Here is a 15,911-nt window from a genome sequence, read left to right on the forward strand (position 1 = left end):
CTGCTTTTATTCAGTCCTTAGTTTCTTATATGCTATGCATTCTATTCTTTAACCACAGAACTACCCTAAACTGAACCTTCAGATAGAGCATATCCTAAAAATCCTGTCTATTCTGTTCACTTTAAAAAGATTATCCATTCACACACATTTCCTGAGCTTCCACACTAACACCATCTAGACCTAGGACAGTCTCTGTCCTACCTCCTCTCCTAATCTTTCTACACTGATTGGGTAAGGTTTGGTCTTGAATCCACCAAGGAGTTTTTAACTCTGTACCCTCAACCCTTCTCTACAGGCACCAGGAATAATCAGATTGGATCTTTGTAGGTTCTTTACCCAGGAGAAAAGGCAAATTTGCAACAGGGTGTAGTGGTGTCACAGTAAGACAGAACTCAGCAGGAAGGAGACCTGTTTAGTAATGGATTGCACTCCCTTGGTGCATGCCTGTAACTGTAGTTATCAGTTTGGGGGCATGAGATAGAAATTGTTTAAACATGTACTTGTTTCCATGGTTCAGAGATTTGAGATTCCATTGGTGTGAATAATCCCTTCATGGGCATGAGGACACAAGCACACTACAATTTATTAGATGGCCTTCATGACTTACTATGGCCAAGAAATAATCACCCAGTGGCCAAACTTTTGCCGATGAGCCTCTCTGAAAGTCCCTAGGCAGTTCCTCAGTTGATAGACACACACAAAATTCATCCCCGAGCCCATATTTCCAGCTTGTTAAGGCTTCCAGAGCTTTTGCTTAACAGGGCACAGCCTTAGAGAATCTGGTAATATATTATGCCTCAATGAGGCATTGCCTAGAGACAGCTAGACAGTAAAATGGAGAGAGTGCTAGACTTGGAGTCAGGAAGGCCTGAATTCAACTCTTGTCTGAGATCCTCACTAGCTACATGGCCCTAGGCAAGCAGCCTCTGCATGCCTCAGCTTCTTTATCTGTAAAACAGGATTAATAATAGCATCTGTCTTACAGGGTTGTTGTAAGAATAAACAAGGTAATCTTCGTAAAGTGTTCTATGCTAGTTATTATTATTAGGAGAATTTTAGTGGATGTTCCATCTAGAATTTAAAAAATTATTACAATTGATTGATTTGTTTTATACATTTTAAAAAATCCAAACTTGTAATTTCATCATGTAGTGGAACTCCCAGTATGGAAACACCTTTCACCAATGGAGATGGCAACCTTTGTAATGACTACAGACTTAATTCTCTGAGGCACTGAACAGTTAAATGACTTGCTAATGGTCACACAGCTGATATATGTCAGAAACAGGACCTGAAGCTAGGTCTTCCTGACTCCAAGATTGGACCCCTCTCAAGAGCAAGAGCTCCGTCCATGCCTCCCCCCACTCCCCTGCCACCTTGAGATCTGTCTGAAATGGGGGCTTAGTAGTCAAATGATACGCCAAGGGTCGTACAGCCAGTGAGTGGAAGAGGCAAGGTCTGCCCCCTGGCCTTTCTGATTACAGGGCTAAACCACCACCACCTGCACTCATCCACACCTGCGTTCATGCAGTTTATGAGCATCGTATACCCTCTCTGGTTCCTAAGAACCTGACAGGGCACAGGGTTAGATGTGCCCTATGAGAACTCTGCTCTCTAGACCTGGTGGAAAACATCTTGCTTTGGGCAATCTCTGAAATCTCTCTACAAGTCACTAATTCTGGCTTCTGAAAAATTTCCCAAATCGTGGAGGAAAACATGACCTGAAGGGAGATTCATTTATCACTAACCCTCCCAAAACCTTCTGGCTCTCTCCTCTCACATTCAGGGTAAGGGACTCTCTCAAAGTTTGGAAGCTTGGGGAATCATCTTGGTCTCTCCTATGGCATACTCCAATTCTTGGGATAGGACTAAGAAAGAAAGCTCGTGAAATTGTCAACTTGCAGTGCAGACCCTGGAATGTTCTCTTACCGCTTAATTACAAGATCCGCTAATGGGAACCTAGTTAATTCTAAGTCCATTTGGGCTGGACTCTCAAGTTGGGCTACTGCGACCTTACTTGTTCAAGGAGTTTTGAAGATATGGTAAACAAATAGTCCCTTGAAGCTTAAGCTAAGTTCCCTTTAATTAAAAAAAAAATGGCCCTGGCCTCATAGTAGGATTGATTACAGGCTAGGGAAAAAAAGGATAAATCTTACCGTTCCTGGGCAACTTCTGTCTCAGTGTTCTTCAGACAGAGCTTGGTGCCCCTTCCCTGGGGTGGAGGCCAGGGTCTGAGGATGCTGACTTCCGATGCTGTTAGTGAAAAAAGGGAAGTGAGGCCCTTCACAGAACTGTTGAGATGACAGGAAGTTGAGGCCAGAAAGGAGAGGAAGTGACTTTGAATCCACCCACCCTTGGCTGTTTTTCCCCTAAGCCCTCCCCTCCTTCACACACACACACACACACACACACACACACACTGCCATAGAGGATGCCTCTTCAATCGCTGGGCCCACTATGCAGGCTCAGGCTGGTTTCAGGGAATGACAGAAAACTGAGATTTAAAGTGGGGGGCCTCTTTTTGAATTTGGCACAGACACTCATCAGTGTGACCCCAAGCCAGCTGTTGAACTTCTCTGGGCCTTTGTTTCCTCATGTGCATGGCAGCAGTCACAGGGATACTGTAGGAGAAGTTCTGGAACTAGAGTTTATTAAGAGTGCCCAGCAGGCGCTGTGCCAAGCACTTTACCAATATTGACTCATAACAACCTGGGAGGAAGGTGGTATTATTATTCCCATTTTACAGTTGAGGAAACTGAGGCAGGCAGCAGTTAAGTGACTTACCTAGGGCCACATAGCCAGCAAGTGTCTGAGGCTGGATTTGAACTCAGGTCTTCCTGACTCCAGGCCCAGCTGTCCATCCACTCACTGTACCACCTATACAAATGCGCCTTAAAAATGTACTATAATGACATTTTTTTGTCTGACCCCCAAGGATTTCTCACTTGATTATATTCATTACAATTTCGGGTTTTTGTTGCTGTTGGTCTTTGGTTTTCTCAAGAGGACCAATGACATCGTGAGGGTGGTATCTTGACTTGCCTGTGGAATAGATTTAAGTGAGGCAGAGTTTGCACAAAGTTGTCAGTCTCACTCTCTCCTCCAGAGTCAGTGAAGTCCAATAGAAAGACAAAAGTCAAGATACATTTCAGGTTTGAGAAAAGAGGGTAAAAAACCAGCATGCTTAGAGAGTCACTGCTCTCTCCCCTGCCAGGACTCTCTGCCTCTATGAGGCAAGTGGCTGATATTCATCAACTGTATGAAACAAAACAGTATGGTTTAGAGTCCTGGTGGTTTAGTTGTGTAATCAGAAAGTTCCAGGTTCGAATCCTGCCTCATCCGGCATGCTACTTGACTTTTGATCAGGATTATGCCAAGAGGGCACGTTCACCCCACAACTGGTCTGACCTTCCCAGAATTCCTCTAATTGGGAAAGGCTTTCGATTGGTCTCCAATTTCCAGGGATCTGTAGCTAGCCATCTATCTTGCCCCAAATTCTCTGTTTCCTAAGGCCAGAAATTAGAACTACTCCTTTGAGTTAAGGGAGTGAAGGCCCCTATTAAAATATAAACCTACTGACAACCATTAACACATTGCCTAGGCTTAATTGACCAGAGAAGTTTGGAAAACAGGCACTTAGAGATTAAGAAAATAGGATGATGCATTTTAATATGTAAGTAAGTGCCCAAGGAATAGCAGGTCAGAGTTAGAGCTGGAAATTGCAGGCATATTGTAGAGGGCCATAAGTACTGGGCTGAAGACCCCTACATGAAGGGGTGAGGAGATGGAGGATAAATTAGTAAAGGAAATTGAGGATTAGTCAGATAGTTAAAAGATACAGGAAGAGAACCAGAATAGTACGAGGGGAGACAAAAGAGAAGACAGGATATATAGTTATCCAACAGGGTCGAAAATTGCTAGGAAGTAAAGGAAATGGATTTAAGAAGAGGCTGTTGGATTTAGCAACTAAAAGATCATGAGTATAGTTGAAGTATGCAATTTCATTTGCGTGGTGGAGATTAAATCAATATTGCAAAAGATTGAGGAGTGGCTGGTGAGAAGATGGAAGAAATAGTGTAGATGATTCTAGGAATTTTGCAATAAAAGGGAGGAGAGATATAGGACAGTATGAGAAGATGGCAAAGTTAAGGATTTTTTTTAAGGACTGAATATTTTTGTATTCAGTTGGGTAAAGAAGAGATTAAAGATAAGAGAGAGAAAGAGGGAATGATGGATGATGGGGCAAGCTCCTAGAGCAGACAGAAGAGAATTTGATGGAGGGCACAAGTAAAGAAAATGAAGAGTGACAAGAAGAGTTCTAAGATATTGGGAACTCTGCTCATTATCAAGTGGGAGGAGGGGTTAAGAGTACAGATTGTGTAGTGAAAGGGGAAACCAGAGGAGGAAAGGGACTGGGGAGTTGTAGGATTGAACTGAAAGGGTTAAGAATGTCAGAGGTAGCAGGGGAGAATAATTTTTGGTACAGAAGATGGAGATGTTGAATCGTAGGGATTAGGGGAGCAGGAAGTGTGTGACTTTACTAGCCGTAGGACTAGAAATCTGTCTTGTGACGCTCTGTGATAGCCAAGGGCGGCCGTACTATAGAGATTCCCTCTTCAAACATTGGAGAGCTTGGGTTGATGGCAGTGGAGATTTGGGTCAGAGGTCTTTATTCTAGGACTGAGGACACATTCTAGGTCTCTGCCTGGGGTCCCAGTATTTCTGGTTCCAGTCCTGGTATGGCATATGAGGCCTTCACTGGGCATACTTGAAATCCCAGTCTTTTCAAATCCAGGTGCAGTATAGGAGGCCCTGGTCGGGTGGCACGAGGCCTGAGGTCCCAGTCATTCTGGCTCCTAAGGCCTGACACTGGGGTAATTAAAGGCTTTTGTCTGAAGTCCCAGTCTTTCCAGCTGCAGGCTGGTGTCTGACCCTACTCCAGGTCTCCTGGATCCAGGTTTTGTGCCAGTTCTGTCCATCCTTTGCCTACTTCACAACTTTACCTGCAGGCCAGTAGTTTGATTAGAATCAGACTGCATCTTAGAGTGGCAGTGAGGATCAGGGCCAGACCTTTACTGGGGTATTTGGAGACACCATCCTGTTTGAGGATTCTAAGCTCCTTTAGCTTATTCTAAACTTCCTTTCTCCTACTCCCTGCTAATTACTTACATTGCTAAGTGCTCTATAAATGCTTAGGGGGAATTCATCCGTCAGGCAAAGGGTTAAACTCAATTACCTGTAAGATTCTTTCTATGGTCTTGTGTTCCATGTTTCCATTTTTGGTTTCCATTGGTATAAAATCCCAGCCCTGGGGGACTTGTACACCGTCAGAGCTGGAAGAGACCTCAGAAGTCAACTAGTTAAGCTGCAGTCTGAAGCATAAACCCCCAACAAATTACTCAGCTACCCTCAAAGACCTTCAGTAACAAGGAACTCACTACCTCTCAAAGCAGTTTATTCCATTTTTGGACAACTAATTATTAAGAAGCTCTTCCTTTTATTGAGCAGAAACATTCTTTATAACTTCCCTCATTGATCCTACTTTTTCCTTCTGAGACCAAGAAGAATAAGTATATTCTGTATTACATATGAAATCCTATTAAAAACTTGACGATATAATCATGCCCCCTCTCCTTAAGTATTCTCTTCTCCAAGATAAAGGTCTCTCTACTCCCTTCTAAGTCTTCCCCAAGATGCATACTTCTTGTTAAGTTTTTGGTTAAAAAAATTATTCCTGATCTGACATCACTTTTCCTCTTATAGAAATTCTTGCAAGCTGTGCAAGCTGTGTTTGGTTTGACTGGTATTTGAGTTGCCAGATTACTAGGTTATTTATTACACTGATTCGAAGAAGTCTTCTTGGAATAGGTGGACTTTGGAGGAAGAGAGAGAGAGAGTGAGGTCATCATCTAGCACCAGAGTTTTTAAACAGAGAGATGACGGGTTTAGGAGTAGGGAAAGTAGATAGGAAAGGGAAGTGATAAAAAGGGGAACATGAGGGAGGAAGTGGATGGCCAACTCTCTAAGACCCATGAAACAATAGTCATTATTCCTGGGAGAAGGTTAAGTATTTTCATTTTCTCCAGAACAGAATCAAGCGAATGATCAGGTTGCAGTTCCAGTAAGCAAGGATCTTTACTGTTTTAGATACTCATTTCTTCCTGGCAGTCCACATATGGCTACAGGTACTTGTTCCCTCTGCCAAACCTAGAGCACTTTGACATGTCTGTGAGTTTTTCACCAAAACAGGAGAGAAACTTGCTACTGATTGTCAAACAACAACTATAATTGGGGAACCCCAGAGATTGGGATACCAACATTATTCCCTCAAGACAGACCTACATGTACAAAAATATTTATAGCAGCTCTTTTTGTAGTGGCCAAAAATTGGAAATTGCGGCAGTGCCCATCAATTAGTGAATGGCTGAACAAGTTGTGGTTTATGAATGTGATGGCATACTATTGTTCCACAAGAAATGATGAGCAGGCAGACTTTGGGAAAACCTGGAAAGACTTACATGAACTGATGCTCAGTGAAGTCAGCAGAACCAGAAGAACATTGTACACAGTAACAGCAATGTTGTGTGATGATTAACTTTGATAGACTTAGCTCTTAGCAATGCAAGGATCTAAGACAACTCCAAAAGACTCATGATGGAAAATGCTATCCACATCCAGAAAAAGAACTATGGAGTCTGAATGCAGATTTAAGCATACTATTTGCGTTCTCTCTCTCTCTCTCTCTCTCTCTCTCTCTCTCTCTCTCTCTCTCTCTCTCTCTCTCTCTGTCTCTCTCTTGTAATTCCTCCCATTGGTTCTAATTCTTCTTAATGACACGACTAATGTGAAAATATGATTAGTATGAATGTATATGTAGAGCCTATATCAGATTGCACACCATCCTGGGGTAGGGGGAGGAGTGGGAGGAGAAGAAAATTTGGACCTCAAAATCTTATGGAAGTGAATGTTGACAACTGAAAGTAAATTAATTAAAGAATAAATAAAAATGGATGGTGGATTAAGTCAAAAGCCATTTCAGCATCTATTAATATAATCATATAGCTTTATTACATATATTAACAAAGTTTATTATATCTATAGTCCTTCTTATGTTGAATCAACTCTGTATTCTTAATATAAATCCAACCAAGTCAGTGTATAATCTTTCTAATCTTTCGTTGTAGCCTGCTTACTAATATTTTATTAAAAGTTTTGGTATCCATGTTCTTTAGGGATATTGGTCTATAGTTTCTTTCTCTATTTTGTTTCTCCCTGATTGAGATATCAAGACCAAATTTGTATCACAGAAAAGGGACCAGAAGGATACTTTCTTTTCTTACACTACAGTTTGTGTAGAATTGAAACGATCTGTTCTTTGAATGTTAGAATTCATTTGTAAATCCATCTAATACTGGAGTATTTTTTCTGGGCGGGGGAAGAGTTCATTTATGGCTTTTGCAATTTCTTTTTCTGATATTTGTCATCAAAATAGTCTATTTCTTCTTTTGTTAATCTAAGTATTTTATATTTTTAAGTAGTCATCTATTTTCTCTTAGTTATTAGTTTTATTAGTATGTAATTGAGCAAAATAGTTTTTTTTCATAATTTCTTTATTTCTTTCATCTTTTAGGTTCTTTCTTTTGATTTTTGATATAAACAATTTGGTTTTCCTTTTTCTCTCTATAAAAATAAGGTTGGGTAATTATTTATCTCATTATTTCCATTCCCCCTCCCAAGAAGACTACTCCTAGTTACATTTTTAATTCAATGTTCTTTTTTTTAAATTTTTTTATTCACTTTTCTTTAATTTTCAGGATTTCAATTTTGTTGCTTAGTTGGAGATTATTGATTTGTTGTTGTAAAAGGGTTTTTTTTAAAAGCTGTATACTCAATTCATTGATTTGTTTTTTCTTTTGTTAATGAAAAACATTCATAATTATAAAATTTCCTCTAAAATTGCTTTAGCTGCATTTCACAAGTTATAGTATGATGTCCCATCATTGTCATTTTTAAATGAAGTTTTCTATTGCTTCTTCAATTTATTCTTTTACAATTCTTCAGGGGCGTGTTATTTAGTTGCCAATTGCTCTTTAATTATTTCTTTAATGGTCCTTTACCGAATGTAATTTTTATTTCATCATGATCAGTAAATAATGTTTAGTTTTTCTGCCTTTCTACATTTTTGGTGAGTTCTTTATGCCACAATACATATTGGTTTTTGTAAAGGTGCCATGTCAAGCTTAGGAGTGTCTAAATTCCCTTTTTGTTCCCATTTGGTAATCACCAGAGATCAATAATCTTTAATTTTTCCAATGTTCTGTTCAGGTTTTCAACTTCTTTATTTTTTCATCTTTATATTGGGTTTGTCTAGGTTTGAAATGGGTACATTAAGGTTCCAAACTATTATTTTTTTATCTAGTTCTCTTTCTAATTTGATTAACTTTTCCTTTAAGTATTTATATGACATGCTATTAGATGTTTATGCCTTAAGTAGTGCTACTGATTTTTTAAAAAGTTTTTGGTACCTTTAAGCAAAACATAATTTTCTGGTTTCTCTCTTTTTATCATGTCTATACTTACTGTAATCTTATCTGAAATCATGATTGCTACCCTTGCTTTTTTTTTGAGTTCAGCTGACACATAATTGATTTTGCTCCAGTCCCTCATTTTACATTTATATGAATCTTTGTGTGTCAGAGTTTGTTCTTATAAACAACATTGTCGGGTTCTCTTTTTCTAATCCATTCTACCATCTTCCTCCATTTTATGCATGAGTTAAACCATTCACATTCACAGTTATGATTGTTAAATGTGTACTTCATCCTGACTTCTATTTTTTCCTCTCTTTGCTCCTACACTCTTTATACAAATAAAAAGGTGGTAAAAGAGAGGGAATTTGCCTGACACTTGTGATTTATAAATTAAATGGACCCTTGCTTCTCTGTTAAAGCTCTTCTCTTTCTCTTGCCCCACCCCTGAGTCCAGATTTTTACTCTTTCTTCCTTCTCTCCTTATATAGCTCATAGAGTCACTGTCTTAGTGGTCACAAAGTGTGTGGAATCTAAGACATGGGTCTGATCATATCATTTCATTACTCAAAAAGTTCAGTGACTTCCTGTTGCCTGGTGGAAAAAGCACAAACTCTTCAACCTAGCATTTGAAGATCCTCATGATTTGGTCTTCACCTACCTTTCCAGACTTATTTATATTACTCCCTTTCATGAACTCTATGTTCCAAGTAACTGGCCTACTAGCCACTCCTACAGTTTACTATCCTATGCTATTTCCTATGCCTTTGCACAGTACTTATGCCTGGAATGTACTGTTTCATCACCTCCACTTTTTAGAATTCATCGTTTTATCCAAGGCTTAGCTCAAATGCTCCCCTCTTGGAAAAACTTTCTTGTTCTTTTACCTGCCTGAGTCGTTAGTGTCTGCTTCTTCCTGAAATTACTTTGTATTTACTTACCTGTGCATGTGTCACATTTATCATTAGAATGTAAGCCCCGTGAGGGATGGGACTGTTTTTCAATTTTTTAAAAAAGTCTTCAGCATCTAGCATTGTGCCTTTCACATGATACTTGAGTTCCTCACCAGATTGCAAGAGAAAGAATAGTAAGTCAGTCTATCTAGAACTGAGCCACTCATGGTAAATTAAGAATTGAATCTATTTACTGGAAAGGAGTACATTTTGAGAGAGGCTTGATAGGTGAGTAGGAGGTTTATATAATTGGATTGGAATTAGGAAGACCTGAGTTTGAATCTTGCCTCATGTACTTGCTAGTTGTATGAACCTAAGCAGGTCACTTATACCTTCCCAGCCTCTGTTTCCTCATCTGTAAAATAAGGATAATAATAGAGCACTGGGCTTGGAACCAGGAAGACTCCTGGTTCCTGAGTTCAAATTTGGCCTCAGACGCTTATTAGCTGTGTGACCTTGGGCAAGTCATTTAACCTTGTTTGCCTCAGTTTCCTCATCTATAAAATGAGCTGGAGAAAGAAATGGCAGACCAGTTACCAAGAAAACCTCAAGTGGGGTCACCAAGAATCAGCACAATAACAGCACACACATACACATGTATACATATCTGTATATACACACGTAGAACACGTTGCACACCTTAAAGCACTATGTAAATGTTAACTATTATTATTGTCACAAAGAACTAAAATGAGAACAATCTTTGCCTTAGGGAAACTTATAAAACTGAGGTTCAGTTTTACAAATGCCATGAGCTATTTTCTTCATTACTCCTGAAAAAAGTAAAACACATGAGGCTCTTAGTGAAAAAAGAAAATCTCAATATTATTTTGATGGTGTTCTCCCTCAGGATGTAGTGAAGTGGGTGGAACTATATAATATATGACATATATATATAATATATATAACATATATAATGTAACAATATATAAGGAGATTTGGGCTCGTCATAAGGAAAGGTGGTTGTTGTGGTTTGTTCATTTATATCTGACTCCTCATGACCTCATTTGGGGTTTTCTTGGCTAAGAAACTGTAGCAGTTTGCCATTTCCTTTTTCAGCTCATTTTACAGATGAGGAAACTCAGGCAAGCAGCATCAAATGACTTGCCCAGGGTCACACAACTAGTGAGCGTCTGAGGCCAGATTTGAACTCAGGAAGATGAGGCTTTCGGACGTACTTCTGGCCCGGTGTTTATCCATTGCGCCACCTGGCTGTCCCAAGGACTTCCTAATAATTAGAGATGTCCAAATATGGAGTGGACTGCATTGGGAGGTGTATTGGGGATTGGGATGGGCTCTTAGCATTTATTGGGCCAAGTGCCCTTGAACAGTTTGGCCTTTGTTTTATTTGATTAATTCAGTGTCTTTGATTGAGTCTTACTAGGTGCTAAGCCCCAGACCCAAACCCCTATCTGTTGGGTGCTAAGCCTATGTGGGTGTGAATTGGTAACTAAGGTGGGGCTCCACATGGGGCCAATGAAGGGAGGTACTAACACCAGAGCGAATCATAGGAGCCTAAGTTCTGGTCACTCAGATGACATTTGATGACATCTGAAACTGTATAAATAGGGAGAACAGAGCTATTTGCTTAAGGCTCTCACTCCTGGAGGTGCGGGACTTTGGGCAGCCGCTGTAAGGACCTTCCGGCTGAACTCAGATGTTGATGGTTTTCTTGGTAACTATGAATTGTATTTGGTCTGTTTGTAATTTGTTTGTATTTGCTCTGAAGTTCAGGGTCCTGGCTTTTTCCCTTGAACTAAGTGAGTGATATTTGTATGCTGGATTAAAGTAAGATTGTTAACCCCTTAACATTGCTTTCCTTAGTAAAGCAGATCAAAAGAATGTGGGCTTGCAGCGTTCTGTGAGCTGGTTGTTGTTGGTTTTACACCCCCAAAGCAGCTGCTAGCCGGATTGTTGAAACAGGAGGTCAGGAGTTCCTTGGAAGTGGCTGTCCTCAGGCTGTATGACCTTCACTGTTACAAGTGTTGGAGAGGGGAACTAAGTATTGGACTGGAGTTAGAGGAGATCACATCAAAGATGATTCACTCCCAGGGTAGGCAGTTCCGAATTTGGAGATGTGCTGCTGCCTGGAGAATGCAATGCTCCGATATTCTTGTTTGGATGTTTGGATGTAGTCTAGCACTGTGGATTTGCATTGCGAAGAACACACACACACACACACACACACACACACACACACACACACACACACACATTCTCTCTCTCTCTCTCTCTCTCTCTCTCTATATATATATATATATATAACATATACATTTACAAACACACATGTATATGTGTGTGTGTATATATACATATATGTGTATGTGTGTGTATACCATATATACTTACCAAACATACCATATATACTAGTTACTGATACAACTTTCTCCCTACCTGACTTTTCACTAACTTTAGTGGCCAGCTACTACAGGAAAGGGAAGAAGAAACAGGTAAGAGGAGACAGAGGAGAGTTGCTTATTCATCTCCCCTCTTCCTTTCATAGCTATAGTGACCAGTGAGGAGGGACACCTAGCAAGAGTGACTTAGGGGTCCCTTTAGCTACCCATGTTTTCTGACTTTGTATTTCCCCATGATCAGTTGGCCTCAGAAACCAAAAGGCTACCAGGGGTGGGGAACCTAATGCCTTGAGGCCACATGTGGTCCTCTAGGCCATCAAGTGCAACCCTTTGACTGAATCCAAACTTCACAGAACAAATCAGGTTTGTCAAAGAGTGGTTGACGACCTAGAGGGCCAAATGTGGCCTCAAGGCGTCAGGTTCTCCACCCCTGGACTAGACGGTGCTTTCTCTTTGCTTGACCTGGCTGCAGGAAAGATGTCTGGACTTCTAAACTTGACAGATTATTAAGTGCTTGATTGCTATGGTCATTTACCAAGAAAGAGGAAACTCTATAGAAGAGATTCCTTAGACAGTTATTACCTGGTACAGGCTATGAAAACCTAGGACTGTCTTCAGTGCATCTAAAATACCTGACCACCTTCCTTTACTTATTTCCTGAATAATAGAATGTTTGAGCTCTTTACATGTATGGGCACATATTCATGCACACACACACACACATTGCTTTGTTTGTGTGAAGCCCCTGGCTCTTCATGGGATACTGTTCCTGGACAAACACCTCTGTTTCCATAGCATCATTGGAGAAGAACTGTCTTTCTGCTCAAATATCTCTTCAGGGCCTCATGGATGTCTCTGTTCCTCAGGCTATAGATGATGGGATTGAACATGGGGGTCAGGATGGTGTAGAGCAGAGAAAACACTTTGCGGAGAAACTGGGATGAATGGGCCGAGGGTGCAAGATATGTGGCAATTAGTGTCCCATAGAACATGGTGACCACAGTGAAGTGTGAGGAGCAGGTGGAGAAGGCCTTGTGACGGCCAGCATTGGAGGGGATTCTCAGGATAGTAGTGAGGATGCACGAGTAGGAACCTGTGATCAGGAGAAAAGGGACCAACGTCACGGCAGAGGAGGTGGTGAAGGCAATGGTCTCTATCAGTGAGGTGTCCATGCAGGAGAGTTGGACAAGTGGAGTGAAGTCACAAAAGAAATGATCGATTTCAATGGGTCCACAGAAGGTCAGCCTAGATAGGAGTATGATGGTTAATGCTGTGAGGAGAAAGCAGCTCACCCAGGAGCCGGCAGCCAGACCAATGCAGACCTGGCCATTCATGAGGATAGTATGGTGAAGAGGCCGGCAGATTGCTAAGTAGCGGTCATAAGACATTGCAGCCAACAGAAGACACTCTGTGGCTGCCAAGGATCCAAAGAAATAAAACTGTGTGAGGCAGCTGGCCACTGATATGGTTTTATGCCCAGCTAAGAGACCCGCCAGCATCTTTGGGACAATGTTCGAGGTGTACCCAATCTCCAGGAAGGAAAGGTTCACCAGGAAGAAGTACATGGGGGTGTGAAGATGGTGGTCGAGCACAACAAGGAGGACAATGAACATGTTCCCAGTGACAGTGAAGATGTATGCAGCTAAAAAGATTGTGAAAAGGGCGAGATTCAGCCGCCGCGTAGTTGAAAATCCCAGGAGCACAAATTCCACAATGACAGTTTGATTCTCCCAGGACGGACGAGCCATGTCTGACTTATCTACAGAGGATTATAATGATGAAATGTGAACTTGGCAATGACAGTGAGCCAAAGAAGCTGCATAGGACTTTTTAGTTTTAAATTCTCTGAGGCCTTAGGATAGATTGACAGATTGCTTATCTCCTTCAACAAGGGAGCACACAGATGAGTGAGTGAAGAGGCAGCTAGGTGCTGCAGTGGATAGGGCATCCAGCCTCAGATACTTACAAGAGGTGTGACCCTGGGCAGGTCACTTAACCTTTGTCTGCCTCAGTTTTCTCAACTGTCCAATGGGCATAATAATAGTACCTGACTTCCGGGGTGGCTGTGAGGATAAAATGAGATTATGGTGGCCAGGTGCTTGACACATAGTTGGTGCTTAATACATCTTTACTCCCTTCCGTCTGTGTGCAGGGCACTGGAAACAGGGCCCTCAGACTGAAGCAGGGGAAGTGATGTTTTTAGATCTCCCATCTTTAGATCTTATTTATTGCTTTTATTTTCAAGATTTAACATAGAAATCCAACTCAACAGATATTTATTAAACTCATACTTTATGCAAGACGATGGGGATACAATGACAAAAAGGAAAAAAAATTCCCTGCCCTCTATCAGTGGAACCCAACATGAACCCAGATAAGTAAATAGAAAGTAATTTAACAACTAATGGGATCAGGAAGGGTTCGCAGGGGAGATAGAACTTGAGAGGAACCTTGGGAAGGATTCTGCAGAGTGGGACATGAGAGGGCACATATTCTAGACATGGAAGGGTTGCTTTTGAGAATGCATGGAAGTGATGGGAGATGGAATGTCAAATTTAGGAAACCAATCATGGGTCTATTTTTGTTGGGACATAGGGGATGAAGAACAGTGATTTGAAGAGTTGGGAGGTGGCAGACCATGTAAGGTCTTAAATACCAGGTTATCTTTTATCTTAGAGGCAATGCAGAGACACTCAAGATTTCTGAACTTAGGAATGACATAATCACTTCCCTCTGTGCCTTCTGAAAATTACTTAGCACCCTTGTAGACTGAAGAGATGAAAGACTGGAAGTAGGAAAACCAATTAGGAATCAAATGAACTAGTCCAAGTGCAGGGTAACCGGGGCCCACACTAGAGGGATAACTCTGTGAGTGAAGCCCAAAGGACTGATGTGACAGATGTGGAAGCAGAATAAACAGGAACTGGCAATTAATGGGCTCTGAGAGCTAAAGGAAAAGCAGAATAGTCATTGAACATTTATAAAGTGCCTACTATATGCCAGGCACTGTGCTAAGTTCTAGATGAGCAGAAGCTAATCAGGTCCTTGAAGTTACATAAAAGGATGACTAGCAAGAAAATGGTATGTTTGGAGGAAAGGTAGATTTAATGGTGAATATAATGGATTTTTTGACATGTTGAGTCTGAGATTGTTATGTATCAACCATGTGAAGATATCCACCAGGCAGATGGTATTGCAGGACTGGAGTTCAGGAGACTGGGGCTGGATATACAGATCTGCAGGTCCAATCATGTCACTCTCCTCCCCTCTACTCAATAAACTCCTCTATCACATCCCGGATGAAATACAAAATCCTACTTGGCATTCAAAGGCCTTCATAACCTAGCTCCTTCCACCCCGTCTCTCTAGTCTTCTTATACCTTATATACATCCCTCCACATACCACAATGGCCCCCTTCCTTTTCCACAAACAAGACACTCTATCTCTCTGCTCCAGGCATTTTCTCTGGCTGTCCTCCATGCCTGGAATGTTCTCTCTTCTCATCTCCTCCTCATGGCTTCCTTGGTTCCCTTCAAGTCTTAACTAAAATCCCATCTTCTACAGGAAGCCTTTCCCAGCCCCTCTTAATTCTAGTGCCTTCTCTTTTTTATTTCCTATCCTCCTATATGTTGGGCACGTTTGTTTGCTTGTTGTCTCCCCATTAGATTGTGAGTTCCTTGAGGGCAGGGACTATCTTTTGTCTTTTTTAAATTTTATTTTATTTTTTATCCCCAAGGCTTTGCACAGTGCCTGGAACATAGTATGTGCTTAATAAATAATTATTCATTGATGAGTCATTCACACACACAGCTGACAATTGAACCCATGGAGATGGACAAGTGTACCAAGGGCAAGACTGCACGAGCAAAGAGAAGAGGGCCCAGGACAGTTACACTAAAGCAGTGGGAGATAGAAGATGGTCCTGCAAAGGAGACTAGGAGTGGTCAGACAGGCAGGAGGAGAACCAGGGTTGAGTAATGTGATGGAATCCAACGAGGAGAGATTATCTAGGAGGAGACAGTGGTCAACATTGTCAACAATTGCTATTTTTGCTGTTGCTATTCCACAAACA

General features: G+C 41.1%; 2 protein-coding genes across 2 annotated transcripts in view; both read right to left on the reverse strand.

Moving 5' to 3' along the window:
* Positions 1 to 15,911, reverse strand: part of CD53 (CD53 molecule) — a 42,841-nt gene that overhangs the window by 19,314 nt on the left and 7,616 nt on the right. Inside the window, exon 2 of the mRNA XM_036767387.1 lies at positions 2,157 to 2,253. The gene's annotated coding sequence lies outside the window, so the exon portion shown is untranslated. The remainder of the gene's footprint in view (positions 1 to 2,156; positions 2,254 to 15,911) is intronic.
* LOC118856860 (olfactory receptor 11A1-like) lies at positions 12,636 to 13,586 on the reverse strand. The gene has a single exon (XM_036767386.1). The coding sequence runs from the start codon at positions 13,584 to 13,586 to the stop codon at positions 12,636 to 12,638; it is 951 nt and encodes a 316-aa protein (XP_036623281.1).

The sequence above is a fragment of the Trichosurus vulpecula genome, chromosome 7 (genome assembly GCF_011100635.1).
Source record: "Trichosurus vulpecula isolate mTriVul1 chromosome 7, mTriVul1.pri, whole genome shotgun sequence".
Lineage (NCBI taxonomy): Eukaryota > Metazoa > Chordata > Mammalia > Diprotodontia > Phalangeridae > Trichosurus > Trichosurus vulpecula.

Bases quoted from the DNA above. Each gene is read 5' to 3' on its own strand.
- LOC118856860 (XM_036767386.1), bottom strand. From the start codon at position 13,586: ATGGCTCGTCCGTCCTGGGAGAATCAAACTGTCATTGTGGAATTTGTG.